The sequence below is a fragment of the Phyllobates terribilis genome, unplaced genomic scaffold (assembly GCF_046119375.1).
Source record: "Phyllobates terribilis strain yellow unplaced genomic scaffold, ASM4611937v1 Scaffold_4__5_contigs__length_816908805, whole genome shotgun sequence".
Lineage (NCBI taxonomy): Eukaryota > Metazoa > Chordata > Amphibia > Anura > Dendrobatidae > Phyllobates > Phyllobates terribilis.
The window spans coordinates 404,570,120-404,588,861 of record NW_027362764.1 but is presented as its reverse complement, the minus strand read 5'-3'; the positions used below and the strand labels follow the sequence as shown (position 1 = coordinate 404,588,861).

General features: G+C 43.8%; 1 protein-coding gene across 9 annotated transcripts in view; it reads right to left on the bottom strand.

Moving 5' to 3' along the window:
* LOC141265450 (uncharacterized) overlaps positions 1-18,742 on the bottom strand; it is a 239,138-nt gene that overhangs the window by 209,218 nt on the left and 11,178 nt on the right. For 8 of the 9 annotated variants that reach the window (XM_073678575.1, XM_073678579.1, XM_073678582.1 and 5 more), the window contains exon 2: positions 1,096-1,167. In XM_073678575.1, the coding sequence (XP_073534676.1) occupies positions 1,096-1,167 (72 nt within the window). Of the gene's footprint in view, positions 1-1,095; positions 1,168-18,742 lie in introns of those variants that run through there. The other variant, XM_073678577.1, reaches the window with a different exon arrangement.

Below are 18,742 nucleotides of genomic sequence, written 5' to 3'. Positions count from 1 at the left end.
GGGACAGCGTTGTCAGTGAAACGAGCCGAGAAGAAAAACAGCACGTGTGCAAGTTCTGAGGTGATTCTGGCGCCGATGGGAGAGACGGGAGGAGCAACAGCAGCGTCTGGAGCTCCTGTCAGGAAGAAAGGTGCCGCTTATAGGCCCAGCCCAGATTTCGACAGTCAAGCCCCGAAGATCCAAGCGACGCCAGTCAAGGTTCCTTACCCGAGCGATGTTGGTTGACAGAACGGGAGCAGGTAGCGGCGGCATGGTTCTCAGACGTGTGCGCCAGTGTCGCAGAAGCTCCGGAGGGGTCAGATCATAGATTCACGGTCAGGTCAGCAACCAGGAAAGACGCGCAAGACGGTCTGTTACCTCTGACAGGGACATATGTTATCGGCACGGATAGAGGGAAAGACAGTAGTCAGACGGGACCAGCAGATACCAGTGCCACATTGCAAAAGGGGATAGTTACAGGGGAAAAGGGCAGCGAGTTGTGATAGGAACAGAGTATTGCCAAAGCTTTAAAAGACTGCCCCATACTCGGTATAATTAATGACAATCTAGTTCCCCTTCCCTCCAGTGGATCATTTTAAACTACCAGCCCCTGAATTCTAGTGTATTCTGATAACAGAATAAAAGTGATTTCCTGCTTATTTTACTGTAAAGCATTGAAAAGAAATTGTTACCATATAATACGTGTTTTACAATTAATCTTAGTTGTTAAATAAAAGAAATATACTTTTGTTCCGCCTGTGTCTCCGCTGTTGCATTCTGGTACCTACTTATTAATGCTGTTGGTTTTCTTAGAATCTGCTGCACCAACTGGTAAATTGTTTGACATGTGGTAATATAATTTATACCAAAAACAGTGATTAATTTGGTTAGTCATATTGGACTGCTATTATTTTGAACGCTACTGTACTTCCCCTAATTTCTCAACAATGAAAGGTCTCCCCCAATGCGGACCTTCCTGATACTTCTCCTTGGTCTTCAAATTCATGATCTGGTTACCAGGTTTAAAAAAAAAACACTAAATAAAAACATTAACTAAATGCTTAATTGATGCAAATGAAATAGTATTTACTAAAAACTACAATAATTTATACTTACACTGTGAGACGCTTTATCCTGATTACCCAAAGCATGTTCAGTGTTTATCGTTTCAGTCTTATTTAAAGTAGTCTAGGAAAAGAAAACATATTTTAGTAAATCCAAGTCTGGAAATCAACAAAGACAAGGTTGTGAATACTAATCTGAGGGAAAAGTACAAATATTTATATTAGCTGCTTCTCAGGTGAACCCCTTCTAGACATCCACTGTACATATACGGCACAGCGGAAAGTGTGTTTCCACAAACCGCCGTACATATAGAGCGCAATGATCACAAGCAAAGTCAGCAAAATCATCAGTGGGCGTCAGCTATACCTCATAGCAGTAACACCTGCGATCAGTGCTAGCGCTGATCGTGGGAGTTTAATCCCTCTGATGCCGCTGTCAATAGCGACAGCGGCATCTGTCAGTTATATAGGGAGGGGGCTCCCTCTTTGCTCCGATTATCAAAAAGCGATTAAGATCATTGCGTGCCGATGGTCTCAATGGTGACCTCAGGCCAAATAATGGCTGCGGAGTCATCCAGCTATGGTGGTCTGTAAGGTCCTGCATGAGCACGACCTGACATGCCTCCTGCCTGTGTAAGACCTCTCCCCACTTATTTCTTCAGCTGTATAGTATAGTATTTTGCATAATTTAGAATCCTTTTTACTTTTTGTATATAAGCACATTTATCTAATAGCACCACCCCAATCCCTCCCCCCGGTACTATTAGATAAATGTGGATGGTAGTAATTTTATACTGTTTCATACTGGGTCTACTGAGTTTTTAGATTTGGTGAAAAATGGTACTATTCAGACTTGCACTTATTTCAAGCAGGTAGCCGTCAATAGCTATTTGGATTACCATAGTGGACATCTACCTAGCTGGGTGAAAAACATTCCATATGGCCAGTACTGGCAGATTCACAAGAATTGTACATCTGAAACTGATTTTTATAAAGGAGTCTAAGATCTTAAGGGGGAGATTTTTAGAAAAGGGATACCCCAAACAACTTGTAAAAGATGCTTTTGATAATACTTGAAGGCTTACACAGAATGAGTAGCTAAAATCGCCACAAAAATCAGACAAAACTGTCTCTGCAAAAAATAGGTTTGAATTTAGTTTTGTGACAATTTTTAATAAATCAAATAAAAAAGTGGAGTAAGTTCTCAGAAAACATTGGTTAATTTTGGGTGATCCTATTTTATAAAAAAAATGTGTCTACTGAACCATTGGTAGCGTACAGATGTAACAAGAATCTTAAAAATATGATAGCGCCTAGTCAAATTAGGAAGAAAAATAATTATCGGGGAGGTGATTGTAGATATGAAGGCAATTTATTGACCAATAATGGAACTTTTAAATATGGCAATCAAAAATATAAGAGTTGCAAATTGTTACAGTCTAGCAAAAAAACAATTTACATCCACAGTTACAGGGGAGTATATTTAGATAAAACGTTTTTTAAACTGTCAAAGTTCATATGTGATTTATGTCCTACAATGTCAGTGCAAATTGCAGTATGTGGGACGGACCATTATGCCAATACATCTTCAGATGAATAAGCACAGGTCTAACATTAAAAATGGAGTTATGGATCACAGCCTGTCAAGGCATTTTTCCCATGTACATGAAAAAAAAAATCCTACTTAGAAATTACCATAACAGAACAAATATCGGTCAGTTTACGGATAGATCTCAAAGGCTGATAAATAGAGAAAGTTATCAAATTTTTAAATTATCTACGTTAGCCCCGGAAGAACTAAATGAATCCATAGAGCATATAGGCTAATTCACACTGGCAGTACACAGGTTAACATGCATCACATTGACAATGGGGAATACAGCACATAGGCTAATACACACTGGCAATATACAGGTTAACCAGCATCACAACAAAAAATGGGGCATAGAGAATATAGGCTAACAAGCATCACAATTGCAATGGCATATAGAGCATACAAGCTAGTACACATTGGCAGTACACAGGTTAACATGCATCACATTGACATTGGGGCATAGAGCATACAGGTTAATTCACACTGACAGTATATAGGTTAACATGCACATTGACAATGGGGCAAGTTTGCTGTGGATCTATAGAGCAGTGTTGATGGGGTTAAATGATTTAAGAATCTGAGCAACTACACCTCGTTAAGAGGTTTTATATGAATGTTGGTTATTTAGAATTATGTTTTTATTTGTACCTGATGAAGAGAGCGATTCGCTCTAGAAACGCGTTGGTTTAATAAAACATTGTTTTTTAATAATTCATTGGAGTGACAGCGCTATTGGAACGTCATTTTTTTAATATTGGATCTGTATGGTCATAGAAAATATTACGAATTTCTCTCTCCCCCTGAAACCACTCATTCCCCCTCCTGTATACCATTTGTCAAAGAAGCTCACCTATCTAAGGAGCTGTTGCTATGCAAATTAGCACGCACAGGAGAAGTGGCAAATAGGCAAATGCTAGTACAAAGGGAGCTACAAACCCAATTAACATAGGAGTGTATTTTCTAGTGGCACTGGCCTGTGTGTCATACACCTAGTTAGAAGGATGCAGTTTCTGGCTTCAAAATAATTCCCTCTCACCCCCAGGGTATCCCCCATTTGCGCAACAGAAATCTGCAGTCTCGCCGACACCAATGCAAAATATGGACAATCGGAAGTATAGAAGGGGGACAAATTTTTAGCGGCAGGGTCAGCTGAGGAACAATATGCATAGTTTTCCATAGCTGTGAGCCCCTTCGGTGAGCTGTGGCGCAAAAGTACCAGAATAATGGACCGCAGCTATGCCATGTGTAGTCTCTAAAGAAAGGTAAATTTGTAATAAAAAAATATGGTGTCACTTGCAAGCTTCTGCAACCAGCGATAAGTTATCGCAGAAGTTAGGTATTTTAATAAAAATATGAAGGGTGGAGCCCAGCTCACGTGATGTCATCACAGGGGATGTGTGGGCAGGTTCCCCCTTCGACATAAAAGACACAGCCGAGGATGGGTCAATACTCATGCCGGGAGTATATATTTCATATAGCACGGGTCAAGTTCGATAACGGTCAATTGGAGCGCCTACCCTCCAGCTAACCGGAATCATCTCTGCGATCTTTTTAGTAAGTTCTTCTTTAATCCCATTTTATTTGTGTAACTATATTCTGTATTGTAATTTCTCCTTTTGTAAAACCTTTTGTATACTTTTCATAAACACTGCCTCCCTTTTGGATTAAATATAAAATGTAATAGTCCTGATTCTTGTAACATCCCTGGCGGCATGCTTGCATGGCTTACCACCTCTCACCATGCAAGACCGCAATCTTACCTGTCGGGCCAGGCTGCACACTTTGCTCCAGTGCCTGCTGTTTGTATGTCTCTTGTCTGCTGGTTTAGGGTGGCGGCGCTGTTACTTCTTGATTCTTAAAGCTACAGTGTGCACAGTCCTAATGTGTCCCCAGCCTATTGCTGTCACTGGATACTTAAACCCCCTCCACCCAGTAGGAGGGGCCTGAGCAACACTTTCCATCTGTTTGTTCCTTGCAACAGAGTTGCCAGGTCCTGTCCTGCATCTAGTCTGTTTCTGCCACCCTGGGGGCTGTATACCCAGGCCTGTTACCTGTACCTGTGACTTCTAGTCAGTTTCCGCCACCCTGGGGGCTGAGTTCCCAGCCTCGTTCCTGTATCTTGTTCCTGGTTCAGATCCTGTCTGAACAGTGTCCTAGTCCGTTACCTGTTTGTCTCTAGGTCTGTACCTTCCCCTTTTCCTGCAGTATCTGAACCTGCACCTTAACTCCAACTCGTTGTCTCTGTACTTCTGTTTGTGAGTTTTGTGTTCACTCGCTACTTAATTGCAAGTACCTTGTGTGTATCTGGTTCTGCTCGTTCTGTTTTCCTGCCTCCGTATCTAACTCCTGTGTTCCAGCTATCTTCTTGTGTTTTCCAGTCTGTTCCATGTGAATAGAGCCCTGTCCTGTCTACCGCATCTGCGGGTTTTGCTCTGATCCGCTTATTCACCGCATCTGCGGGTTTTGCTCTGCTCCGCTTGTTCACCGCATCTGCGGGTTTTGCTCAGCTCCGCTTGTTCACCGCATCTGCGGGTTTTGCTCAGCTCCGCTTGTTCACCGCATCTGCGGGTTTTGCTCAGCTCCGCTTGTTCACCGCATCTGCGGGTTTTGCTCTGCTCCGCTTGTTCACCGCATCTGCGGGTTTTGCTCTGCTCCGCTTGTTCACCGCATCTGCGGGTTTTGCTCTGCTCCGCTTGTTCACCGCATCTGCGGGTTTTGCTCTGCTCCGCTTGTTCACCGCATCTGCGGGTTTTGCTCTGCTCCGCTTGTTCACCGCATCTGCGGGTTTTGCTCTGCTCCGCTTGTTCACCGCATCTGCGGGTTTTGCTCTGCTCCGCTTGTTCACCGCATCTGCGGGTTTTGCTCTGCTCCGCTTGTTCACCGCATCTGCGGGTTTTGCTCTGCTCCGCTTGTTCACCGCATCTGCGGGTTTTGCTCTGCTCCGCTTGTTCACCGCATCTGCGGGTTTCGCTCTGCTACGCTTGTTCACCGCATCTGCGGGTTTTGCTCTGCTCCGCTTGTTCACCGCATCTGCGGGTTTTGCTCTGCTCCGCTTGTTCACCGCATCTGCGGGTTTTGCTCTGCTCCGCTTGTTCACCGCATCTGCGGGTTTTGCTCTGCTCTGCTTGTTCACCGCATCTGCGGGTTTTGCTCTGCTCTGCTTGTTCACAGCATCTGCGGGTTTTGCTCTGCTCTGCTCTGCTTGTTCACCGCATCTGCGGGTTTTGCTCTGCTCTGCTTGTTCACCGCATCTGAGGGGTTTGCTCTGCTCTGCTTGTTCACCGCATCTGCGGGTTTTGCTCTGCTCGTTAACTGCATCAGCGGGTTTTGCTTTCTTCCGCTTGTCTACCGCACTTGCGGGTTTTGCTTTGCTCTGCTCGTTAACTGCATCAGCGGGTTTTGCTTTCTTCCGCTTGTCTACCGCACTTGCGGGTTTTGCTTTGCTCTGCTTGTCTACCGCACCTGTGGATTTTGCTCCGCTCAGCTTGTCTACCACACCTGCGGCTCCGTTCCTGTATCCCAGTCTGTACTGGTCCCTATCCTGCCTACGTTCCTACCTGCCAGTTCCCGCCTCTCTGCATGTCAGCCGTGCCTGCCTGTGCCCAAGTGTCTGCACGCCAGCCGTGCCTGCCGGTGCCCACCTGTCTGCATATCAGCTGTGCCTGTCAATATCCACCTGTCTGCATACCATCCGTGCTTGCCAGTACCCACCTGTCTATATGCCAGTCTAACCTGCCTGTTCCTGCATTCCCCGTGTGGGTCAACAGCTTTGACCGGGGTCTGACCTGGAGTAGCACCTAGTTCCTCTGCTCGGTTCCTCCCTGGTTCACGGAGTCAACTGAGCCGCAGTGCGACTGTTATGTTCTGCTACCAAAGCTAAGGAAAGAGAGGAGATCTGTCCCTACTATAAGACTCAGCTGAATCCCTACGATGTAACAGGGAACCTGATCCTGCGATCAGACCTGCTAAAGTCCTAATCTAGTCTGTACGGAGACCTATAGATTTGGGGAGGGAATCCCTACAAGTACTAAGGACTGGGAGGAATATGGGACACCTCCTAACAGAAATAGTAGCAGACAGACGAACAAACAAAATAGATAGAACATAGAGGTCCGTAGACCAAGCAAACTAACAGAGTTAGATACAGAGCACAGGCTAGCTAGAAAGTAGATATACAATGAAGTCCAGCAAAGCCAGAAGGGCGGAGCAGGATTAAATAGGCCAACAAGGTCATGTGACCAGCAAAGGAAAAAAAACCTAACAGCAAGGTTCTAACAGTACCCCCCCTTCTAAGAGGATCCTCCGGATCCCCTAGGACCAGGCTTATCAGGAAATCTCCTGTGAAACGCTCTGATAAGTCTGGACGCGGAAACATCATCTGACCTCACCCAAGAGTTATCCTCGGGTCCGAAACCTTTCCAGGCCACAAGATACTGCAAACTACCTCTATACCGTCTAGAGTCAAGGATGCGAGAAATTTCATATTCCCCGTCCTCCACCACCGGAGGAACAGAGGCAGAGGCGTCACCATCCGACACAACAGCTTTTTTTAACAGAGAGACATGAAAGACCGGATTAATTCTCCAGGAGGTAGGAACCTCCAACCTAACAGCAGATTGGTTGACAACCTGAAGCACCTTAAAGGGCCCTACAAACTTGGGACCCAATTTCTTAGAAGGAATCCTCAACCGCAGATTCCTAGAGGACAACCAAACCATGTCACCAACAGCGAACAAAACCTCCTGTCGTTTCCTATCAAAGTAGTCTTTAGATTTTCTGTTGGCCTCCTGAAGATTACCACGCACATCCGTCCAAACTCTTTCCAAATCACCGGAAAAATTCTCCTCCTCAGGCACGGCAGATCCCAACTTGGAGAACGACCCAAACGACGGATGTCTCCCAGAACAACAAAAAAAAGGCGAACAACCAGCAGAAGAAGATGTATGATTGTTCAGAGCAAATTCGGCAAGTGGCAGAAACTCAGACCACCCCTCTTGATTGTCTGCCACAAAACAACGCAAGAACTGCTCAACATCCTGGTTTTTCCTTTCTGTCTGGCCATTAGATTCAGGATGATATCCGGACGAAAACGACAAATGAATTCCCAACCTGTCACAAAAGGCACGCCAAAAACGAGCCACGAACTGAGGACCCCTATCAGAAACAATGTCAGTAGGAACGCCATGAAGTCTGACAATTTCCTTGACAAAGGCCTTAGCGAGAGTTTTAGCGCAGGGCAGTTTGACGAAGGGAACCAAGTGACACATCTTGCTAAAACGGTCCACGACCACCCAGATGACAGTAAAACCCTCAGAGGGGGGAAGGTCAGTTATAAAGTCCATAGCCAAATGTGTCCAAGGAGCACTGGGGACCTCCAAAGGACAAAGCAACCCCGCAGCAGGAGTATGTGAGGACTTAGATCTAGCACATATAGTACATTGGCGCACCCACTTAATGACTTCCTTCTGCCATCCAGGCCACCAAAAACTGCGACCCACCAGTCTCTTGGTCTCAGAGATTCCGGGATGACCTGCCAACCGAGATTCGTGACACTCAACAAACAAATCTCTCCTAAAGGTCCCAGGCACAAACAACCTCCCATGAGGAGTGTTAGATGGGGCATTCTCCTGAGCTTTAAGAATCTCATCTTCCAAAACGGAGTCTAAAGCAGCTATCACAACACCTTCTTGTAAAATGTTTTCCTCTTTCTCAGCACCGACTATGGGAGAAAAACTGCGAGACAAGGCATCCGCCTTAACATTCTTAGTACCAGGGATGTAAGTAACGGAGAAATTAAACCGCGAGAAAAACAGTGCCCACCTAGCCTGACGGGCATTCAGGCGCTTGGCAGCGTCAAGATATATCAGATTTTTATGATCCGTAAGAACCTGAACGGGAAATTCCGCACCTTCCAAGAAGTGGCGCCAGTGTTCAAATGCGAGTTTAATAGCCAATAATTCCCGATTACCAATATCGTAATTCAATTCAGTCTCCGAAAATTTTTTTGAAAAAAATGCACAGGGATGTAATCCATCCCCGTTATCCTGAGACAATACTGCGCCAACCCCCACAGAGGAAGCATCAACCTCAACCAAAAACGGCCTAGTAACATCAGGCTGCATAAGGATGGGAGCAGAGGTGAACCTCTCCTTGAGATACACAAAAGCTTCAATGGCCTCAGAAGACCACTGAACCGCATCAGCACCTTTCCTGGTGAGATCAGTCAGAGGTTTGACAATACTAGAAAAATTTTTTATGAATTTTCTATAGTAATTGGTGAAACCCAAAAACCTCTGTATTGATTTCAAACCAATAGGCCTAGGCCATTCCTGCACAGCCTGAACCTTAACCGGATCCATCTCAAAACCTTTGCTGGAGATAATGTAGCCCAAAAAACTAATTCTCTGTACAGCGAACTCACATTTCTCCAGCTTAGCAAAAAGCGAATTGTCCATTAATAACTGTAATACCTCACGCACGCTCCGCCAATGAGACTCCAGATCTGGCGAATAAATCAAAATGTCATCCAAATACACAACCACATTTTTACCGATCAAAGGTCTAAGGATGTCATTAATCAGATTCTGAAAAAATGCAGGAGCATTAGTAAGACCAAAAGGCATAACCAGATTCTCAAAATGACCCACAGGAGTGTTAAAAGCAGTCTTCCATTCATCACCCTCCTTCATGCGCAACAGATTGTATGCCCCCTTAAGGTCAATTTTAGAGAACCACTTGGCCCCCAATAACTGGTTAAACAGATCAGGAATCAATGGCAGTGGGTAAGGATTGCGTACCGTAATTTTGTTAATCTCACGAAAATCCAGACAAGGACGTAAACCGCCGTCCTTTTTTTTTACAAAAAAAAATCCAACCGCCACAGGAGACTTAGAGGGCCTAATGTGACCGGCGGCCAAACTTGTCTGTATGTATTCCTCCAAAGCCTTCCTCTCAGGAATAGTAAGGTTAAATAAACGACTTTTAGGAAGAGTCGCTCCAGGGACAAATTCAATAGAACAATCATAGTCTCTATGGGGAGGCAAAACCTGCGATTCTTTCTCAGAAAAAACTCTCCAAAAATCCTGAATAGGAACAGGCAATTCTCCCCTATCCAAAGCTGCAATACGCCCGTTACAACACTTGTCATAACATTTATGGCTCCAGGATTTAATTTCACTGGTAGACCAATCCAGTACAGGATTGTGAAATTTTAACCAGGGCAAACCCAATATTACTGGAGAAGGCAAGTTATTCAACACTACCAAATCCAATTTCTCATGGTGAACACCATTAATAGTGAGAGGAAATTCACTGACCTTGAGAGTAATATTCTTCAAAGGGGAGCCATCCACAGAAACCACAGCAATGGGGGATGATAAAGGTTCAGGTTTTAAATTGAGTTTTTCCACGAATCCCCCATCAATAACATTCAGTGTAGACCCGCAATCAACAAACACCCGAAATTCCATTAATTTTTCCTGAGCAATCGTGGAAGCAGCTAAAAATATACCCTTGGAATTTAAACAGGCAATACGGGCGTGACTGACCATTTTTTTTTCTTTCTTCATACGAAGCTCACAGCCTTTAATCAAATGACCAGATTTTCCACAATAGAAACACAAGCCTTCTGAAAAACGACGGTGTTTTTCTTGAGAGCGAGGTGCCACCGATCCAATCTCCATCGGTTCACCACTGTTAGTACACACATTATCATAACCAGAAACTGACATAGCAGAGGATTTGCTCTCATTAACCCTAGCACGCAGTCTTCTGTCCACCCGTATAGCTAATTGCATAGCCTGTTGCAAATCCTCAGGTGTAGGATAAGCAATTAGCAGGTCTTTAACCTTTTCACTGAGCCCAGCAAGAAATAGACTTTTCAGAGCAGAATCGTTCCACCCTGTTTGAGTAGACCAACGACGAAAATGTGTACAATATTTTTCCATATTACCTGATCCTTGTTTTAAACGTCTCAACTCAGTCTCAGCTGATGCGACACGGTCAGGATCATCATATAATAGTCCTAAAGCAGAAAAAAAACTATCCACTGATCTGAAGCATGTATCACTAGGTTGCAAAGAAAAGGCCCACTCCTGAGGCTCTTTGCGCAAAAGTGACATTATGAACCCTACGCGCTGGGATTCATCCCCAGAGGACTTGGGTCTCAAACGAAAATACAATAAGCAAGCATTTTTAAATGAAAAAAATTCTCGATGTTCACCAAAAAATAAATCCGGCAAACATACCTTAGGCTCCAAGAAATGTGCTCCAGGACAGTTACTCACGTGCTGACGGAGCTCGGCCACTTCCAGAGAGAGTCCCTGCAGGTGTTTAGCCAAATCCTGAACCGACACCATGATGGAACAAAAAAAAATCTTTCCTTAGAGAATTTGCAGGCTGGACTTACTGTTATGTTCTGCTACCAAAGCTAAGGAAAGAGAGGAGATCTGTCCCTACTATAAGACTCAGCTGAATCCCTACGATGTAACAGGGAACCTGATCCTGCGATCAGACCTGCTAAAGTCCTAATCTAGTCTGTACGGAGACCTATAGATTTGGGGAGGGAATCCCTACAAGTACTAAGGACTGGGAGGAATATGGGACACCTCCTAACAGAAATAGTAGCAGACAGACGAACAAACAAAATAGATAGAACATAGAGGTCCGTAGACCAAGCAAACTAACAGAGTTAGATACAGAGCACAGGCTAGCTAGAAAGTAGATATACAATGAAGTCCAGCAAAGCCAGAAGGGCGGAGCAGGATTAAATAGGCCAACAAGGTCATGTGACCAGCAAAGGAAAAAAAACCTAACAGCAAGGTTCTAACAGCGACCTTGGTCGGACCGGGTTGATATTTAGTTACACCCCTCCAGGTACTTCTCGGTTCATGGTCCAGTGGGATCACTAATCAAGCTCACGCCAGTCAGTCCTTGCGCGAGCGCAACATTTCTTTTGCCCTGTAATTGTTCCTCCCCCGAAGCCATATGTGCTACCAGAATGCAGGCGTTCGATCAGGCCTGCATTATATTTTAAATCTGATCGGTGGTGGCAGCGAATATTAATTGGGCTATCGTGAAGCTGGCAGTGACCGTACGGGGGCGTATCCTCATATTCCATGTGTTGGAATCCGGAGGTGTGTACGCCATATGCTCACTGGTCGCTTGCCGATAGCTATGTAGTGAGTTATCGGGATCGTGTTTGTGCGAATCCCTGACAAATCCTGACATGTATCTTCACCACCAACTGGGGGCTGATGTCAAGGGCTGCAGTCTGCTAACATCAGAGTTGTGCCTGAGACTGCACAACGATTCCAGAAGAGCCTTTTCAGTATTGGGGTCGAGTAAGCCAGTCTGGGCTGATTCACACATAGTAGCACCTCTGTTTCTTATTTATTATAGGGTCTGTCGGTTGTGTACCTGTAAAGCTTTGTTTGGTGACATGATTTATATTGAGGGCATCTGGCTGATTTGGAATTCCGGACCTTCCGGTCTACACAAATCTTTGTGTAAGCCGGTTACTTTCTTTTTATGTCATATAGGCCAGAAGAGGAACGGAGTGGCAGTGGAAACTGGGAAAGATGGTGATCCATAAGTATACTTACACTATATTACATGGATATTTAGGACAGATTAGGGAACATAAATTTTAATGAGACTTCTATTTAATGACATGCTCACCTTATTCTGCAGGTCAGTCCGAATCTGCCAAAACCACATTTATGTCCTTTATTTTATTTATGTTTTACTGCTTTAACAGAATAAAAACACTAATAAACATATATTCAAGTCGCTATATTCTGAGAATCATACCATTTTTATTTTTCAATTGATGGAGTTGTGTGAGTACTTGTTTTTTTGTTAAACTAGTTGATATTTTACATTAGTACCATTTCTAGGTACATACAAGTTTTGTATGCCTTTTATTCCATTTTTTCTGAAAAATGATAAAAAAAAAAGCAATAATGTTTTTTTTTGTTTTTTTTTACAGTGTTTAATATACAAGTTAAAGGAAACCTATCTATTATCTACACTGCCCCCATGACTTTGTTAGTGATGCAATGTGCATCACTAACAAACTTTTTTTCATTAAAATTGGTGGTGTTATAATGATTCTACAACACTTTATTACTTATACCTGCTCGTTTTCAGTCAAAGGGGTGTGATCCTCATATTGTCAGGGGCGGGCGCCGCATTCAGTCACTGCTGGCGCCGCCCACGTATTTAAAATTTGCTCCCGGCGAGCACTGATATTTGTGGGGCTCATGCGCAGTTTTACATGTCCGGCTTCGGGTCCCCGCGCACGCGAAGGAGACTGTGTAGTTCACACGCGCAGGGAGCTACAAGTCATAGCGCATGAGCAGTGAAGCTGCGAAGTACACAGCCTCACTGCGCTCGCGCAGGGACCAGAAGCCGGACATGCAAAACTGCGCATGAACCACGCAAATATCAGCGTTCGCTTGGAGCAAATTTCAAATACGTGGGCGGCGCCCTTTAAACATATTTTTATATTTTGGATTGTTACAGACATAACACCAATTTTATGTTTTGCTTTTTTTACCTAAAAAATAATTTTTAATTGGAAATTTACATTAACATGATTTGTATAACATATACACCAACAACCAAGCCACAGACTTGGTTATTGTTGGACAATCTCAGTAAGTGGCAGCACAGCAGGCACGAGGTGGGGAGAGACAGAGGAAAAGAGAATGCTGGCTGACATGCATGGTGATAGCTGTTAGAACAGCGCCAGCACCCCTGCATGTGTCTCCTTCCCCCTCTCTCAGAAGGGACGCCGGCATGTTCACTCACCTCGCCATACTGCTCAGGTCCTCGCCATCTCTGTCTCCTCCCAGGGCCTGCGCACGGCACGTAGGTCTCCAAGGAAAAGGCTTAGCGCGCATTCTCCCTGCTTCTTAAAGAGGCTGCACGCTTCTAAAAATGTCCCCAGCCAATAGCTGGGGGACATTAGGTATTTATGGAACCTTCGCCAAATGGGAGGTACCTTAGCAACAACCAGTGAGTTTCCTGTTACTTAGTTGTAAGGTCCCTGTACCCTTTCTCTCTGAATCTGATACTGTCCGCCCCGTTTACCTGACCCTGTCCTCCCAGTCTACATCTGGTCCTGTCCGCCCTGTTGTACCTATCCCTGAACCAGACCTACCTGTACCTACTCCTGATCCTGACCCGTCTGATCCAGCACCTGTGAACCTGCACCAGTGATCCCGTACCTGTGACCGTCCCGTGTTCCTGTATCTATCCTGGTTGTGACTGATTCCGCATCTGTCTACCAGAAGAATACCTCCTGCTAACCAGTTCCTGGCCGATCCTGCTTCCCTGTCCCCAAAGGGGTCAACTTACGCAGCTCCAGGTTCCGTCCTGGAGTAGCACCTGCCTTCCACCTGTGTTTAAGTCTAACCACACCATCAGGTGCGCTAGTGAAGAACCATGTGTTCCCTTAGTTAAGCCCCTCCATGCTCTCACCAGATAGTGGCACAGTGGTTCCATAACCATGTGCGTAACAATAGCATTGTAATGGTTTTGTTATATATGCCTCTGGGGAAATCACTCAGGGCTCATGCAGACATCCATGCAAATTGGTCCAATCTTGGACCACATAGCAAAGACTGGCCACGGCTCTCCCAACCAGAGTGTCACAGCGTCAGAGAAATACAGGTGCATCTGACTAAATTAGAATATCAAAAAGTTAATTTACTGCATCAAAGCGGCGTGGTATGGAGGCAATCAGCCTGTGGCACTGCTGAGGTGTTATGGAAGCCCAGGTTGCTTTGATAGCAGCCTTCAGCTCGTCTGCATTGTTGGGTCTGGTGTCTCTCATCTTCCTCTTGACAATACCCCATAGAATCTCTAAGGGGTTAAGGTCAGGCGAGTTTGCTGGCCGATCAAGCACAGTGATACTTAAACCAGGTATTGGTACTTTTGGCAGTGTGGACAGGTGCCAAGTCCTGCTGGAGAATGAAATTTCCATCTCCAAAAGCTTGTCGGCAGAGGGAAGCATGAAGTGCTCTAATATTTCCTGGTAAACGGCTGCGCTGACTTTGGTCTTGATAAAACACAGTGGACCTACAACAGCAGATGACATGGCTCCCCAAACCATCACTGATTGTGGAAACTTCACACTACACCTCAAGCAGCTTGGATTGTGTGCCTCTCCACTCTTCTTTCAGACTCTGGGACCTTGATTGCCAAATGAAAATTGGATCTCTGGGACCTTGTGGAGTGTGTCAATTAATGCCTTCTGGACATCTGTCAAGTCAGCAGTCTTCCACTTAATTGTTGAGCCTACTGAAACAGACTAAGGGACCTTTTAAAAGGCTTAGGAGGCCTTTGCAGGTGTTTTTGTTAATTATTCTAATTGACTGAGATAACGACTTTTGCGTTTTCATTGGCTGTAAGCCATAATCATCAACATTAACAGAAATAAACACTTGAAATAGATCACCGTGTTTGTAATGACTATATAATATATGAGTTTCACTTTTTGTATAGAAGAACTGAAATAAATTAATTTTTTGATGATATTCTAATTTAGTAAGATGCACCTGCATAAGAAGCTGTCAAGCTGTGTGGTCAGACCTGTGGCTATTCCATGCATAGCAGTCTGACATTGGACCAATTTGCAATGTTGTCTGCACGAGGTTTTAGAAGAAGAAATTACAATTACATGGTTGTACCATTACAATTTTAACTTTTACTTTATATGCCATACAGCCAAGCCGATAAGCTTGGTTATATTCGGACAAATAAGGGCAAACAAGTTAATAGGAAAATTGTGCCAGTAGAAATAGTTACATTTCTTTTAGTGGTTATCTTCTGTCTTCATGACGTTCTTGTTTTGCAATATTTGGCCTTGACAGAGTGGGAATTTGGCTGCTCAGGGAAAGATAAAATTCCCCTTGAGAATGTCCAGACATCTATTTCTGTGGGCAATGTGTTAACAATGGTTTCTGAGTTTCAGTTCAGGTGCCATAAAGTCAATACATAGTATCACAGATGAGTATTCCTGACAAAACATTGTTTTTACCAACAGTTATGCCACCATTATGTAATATCTTATGCAACTTTTTATGTAACCAGAAACTCTAGTAAAAGATGTTTTTTGTCAAAACAAACCATACTGTAAGGCTATGTTCACATATCATGTTTTTTTTCAGCGTATCTGATGCTTTTTTACAAATTTTCAGCTGCATTTTGCAGTACCAACAAAGTCTATGAGATTCCAGAAATCTTAGTTCAAACATCATGTTTTTTTTTTGTTCAGGATTTTGTGCCTTGCATGTTTTTATGTTGCAAAATTGAGCACGTCACTTCTTTCAGCGTTTTTTCAGAGTTTTTACCCATTGGAAGTAATGGGTAGTGAAAAAACGCATAGTGTGAACATAGCTATCAGGTTTTGCTGCGTTTTTAGTGAAAATAAGCAAGTACAGCAGTATGTGAAACTCATTTATTTTTGTGATTTTGTCTTGGTCACTAAAATGGTAGTTTGTATTAGTACAGTGTAATTAAATTAGTGATGTGTACAGTGTAAACATTGGCTGAGCTAGGTGTGAGATTGAACAATACCTGTGGCCCAGGCAGGTGTGAAATTGAACAGTGCCCTGAGCAACTATATGGCAGACCCCATAGTGTATAGTGTCATACAAACTCAATGCACTGCTAGTGTCTTAGGTAAACTATTCCTGAACAATTCACCTCCCCCCACTGTACATTTGAAATTCTGGTTAATATGGTTTCACATATGTCTTGAATTGGTGACCTGTGTTCATGTTTCTGTGGTGGAAGCAAAGCTTAACTTTGGCTATATTCACACATCATGTTTTTTTCAGTGTTTACTGTGCCTAAACCAGAATGAGATTTTTTTTTCACTGAACTTTATGTACATGCATAACAGAGACAAAAGGACAGTGAGAAAAATGCTGAAAAACAAACCAAAAATGCACATAAAGGCAAAAAAGCAAGAAAACAGCAAAAAAAATCCTGAACAACCGCCTGGCAAGAGATCATGTTTTGCTGCAGAAAATGAATACGGAAAAAAACATGATGTTGATGTGTGAACATAGCCTAAGTCAACCTGGTGGGTGCGTCTTTGTGTTCCGAACAAAGATCTGGGTATATCCGTGCTGATCTACTGGATGATGACTAAATAGTCTCCCACACTGGACCTAATCGCAATTTCTAGCCAAATGACCACTATATAAAAATAAACTTAACAAAATAGGGAACACAATTACATTTTTTAAAGCTGTCCTTTGTGGCAATAAAAAAAAAAAGTATAATTTACTATAAAACACAGGAGCATTTCAAAGAAAAATATACCAGGCTGCAATTATGCAGCCAGGCTATAATTCATGCTGCCCGTGGTTTGGGCAGCATAAATCAGGTTCCCTTTAAGGCTCAATGTACCTGGATCCTCATTTACCTGAACGAGGCTAAAAATATGTCCTTTGCTTTGTATAAATCAGTATGCTCTTTTTTTTTCAGCTGTATGGAATATAATAGGATTCCGCACATTCTTCACACAAACATAAAACTATGCAACCGGCATGGATTTATATAGTGTGACGGAAAGAATGGTAAAAAATAAATCTATACTTACCTTCTGATGGCCCCCACAGTCTTTATTCGCTCCATCCTGGCTTGCCAGCAGCTCGCGGTGCACTGAAGGACCTGCCGTCAAATGAATAAATGACGTCAGCGCAGGTCCTTCAGTCCACCGCGATCTGCTGGCAAGCGAAGACAAGCACACCGGGGGCTATCAGAAGGTAAATATATTTATTTTTTACTTCATTCTTGTTAACCTTCTTGTTATGCACAGGGAGTCACTGTAGCAGAAGTCACAGTGACTCCCCGGCGCCTGCCCAATAGAGCACTGCGGCACTGTGCTCATACAAACCTGGCCAGGAAGAAACAAAGCGCGGTCTAGAAGAGCTGCGCTTTGCGCATGCACCGGGAGGTGAGGAAGGAAAGCGCACGTCACAGAGCCCTGTGAAGCGCAGGGGAGGGAGGGAAAATGGTAACTAGGCTGATAGGCGGCGATTTAGGGGAATAATAATCAGATAGGCGGGCATTGCTTGGCGTCCCCCGGACGCCAAGCCTGTTGAAAACCAAAAGGATAAAACAACTTTTCTCTGCAATCAGACCTCTACAATGGGCCATACAGGTATGTATAGATTCACTTTTCTATAACCTGTATGCCCATAGTAGCAGTCTGATAACTCCAAAGTGGTGACAGATTCCCTTTAAATAAATTAATATTGCCATACTACTACTGAATAAAGTCCACTATACCAATATAAATATACCAGGAATATCACGTATAAGGGATAAATACTACATCATGACCATATATTACTACATAGTGTCTGAATATAAACACCATCCTAACACTACATACAAAGGTCAAATACCGCCACACCATGACCAGATCACATATTGCCAACACATAATAACTAAACAACTTCACCATATTCATTATTAAGGAAGCACTCCCACTTACTTTTTTATTCATTAAGGCTATGTGCCCACGTTGCATTTATGAAGCAGAAAATTTCTGCTGCATAAATGCAAGTCCTCTCCCGGAAAAACGCATGCGGAATTCCGCACGCGTTTATCGCGCTTTTTTCGCGCGTTTATCACGCGTTTTTCACATGCGGAATTGCCTTGCGTTTTTTATGCATTGGACAAAGGCAATTCCGCTTGCGGAAACGCAAAATTAAATGACATGCTGCGGATTTTTGAACGCGGCATAAACGCTGCGGAAAAATCCGCAGCATGTGCATAGAAGTTGCGGAAACCCATTGGGGATCATGGGGTGCGGGTTACCAAGCATTTTACAAGCGTTTCCGCTGCGGAAATTCCGCATCAAAAACGCTTGTAAAACGCTACGTGGGCACACAGCCTAAGTGCGTTCATGTGGTGTAGTGTGAGTGTATTAACATACCCACCTACCGCTGCTCTCTCTGGTGTTCAGCGTTGTTCCTCTCTGCTGAGTGATGTCCCCACAATTGAAACTATCCAGTTCGCTCCATGCATAAGCCACAAGACTTTTACAATGAAAGCCTACAGGAACCTTGCTCTGACACTC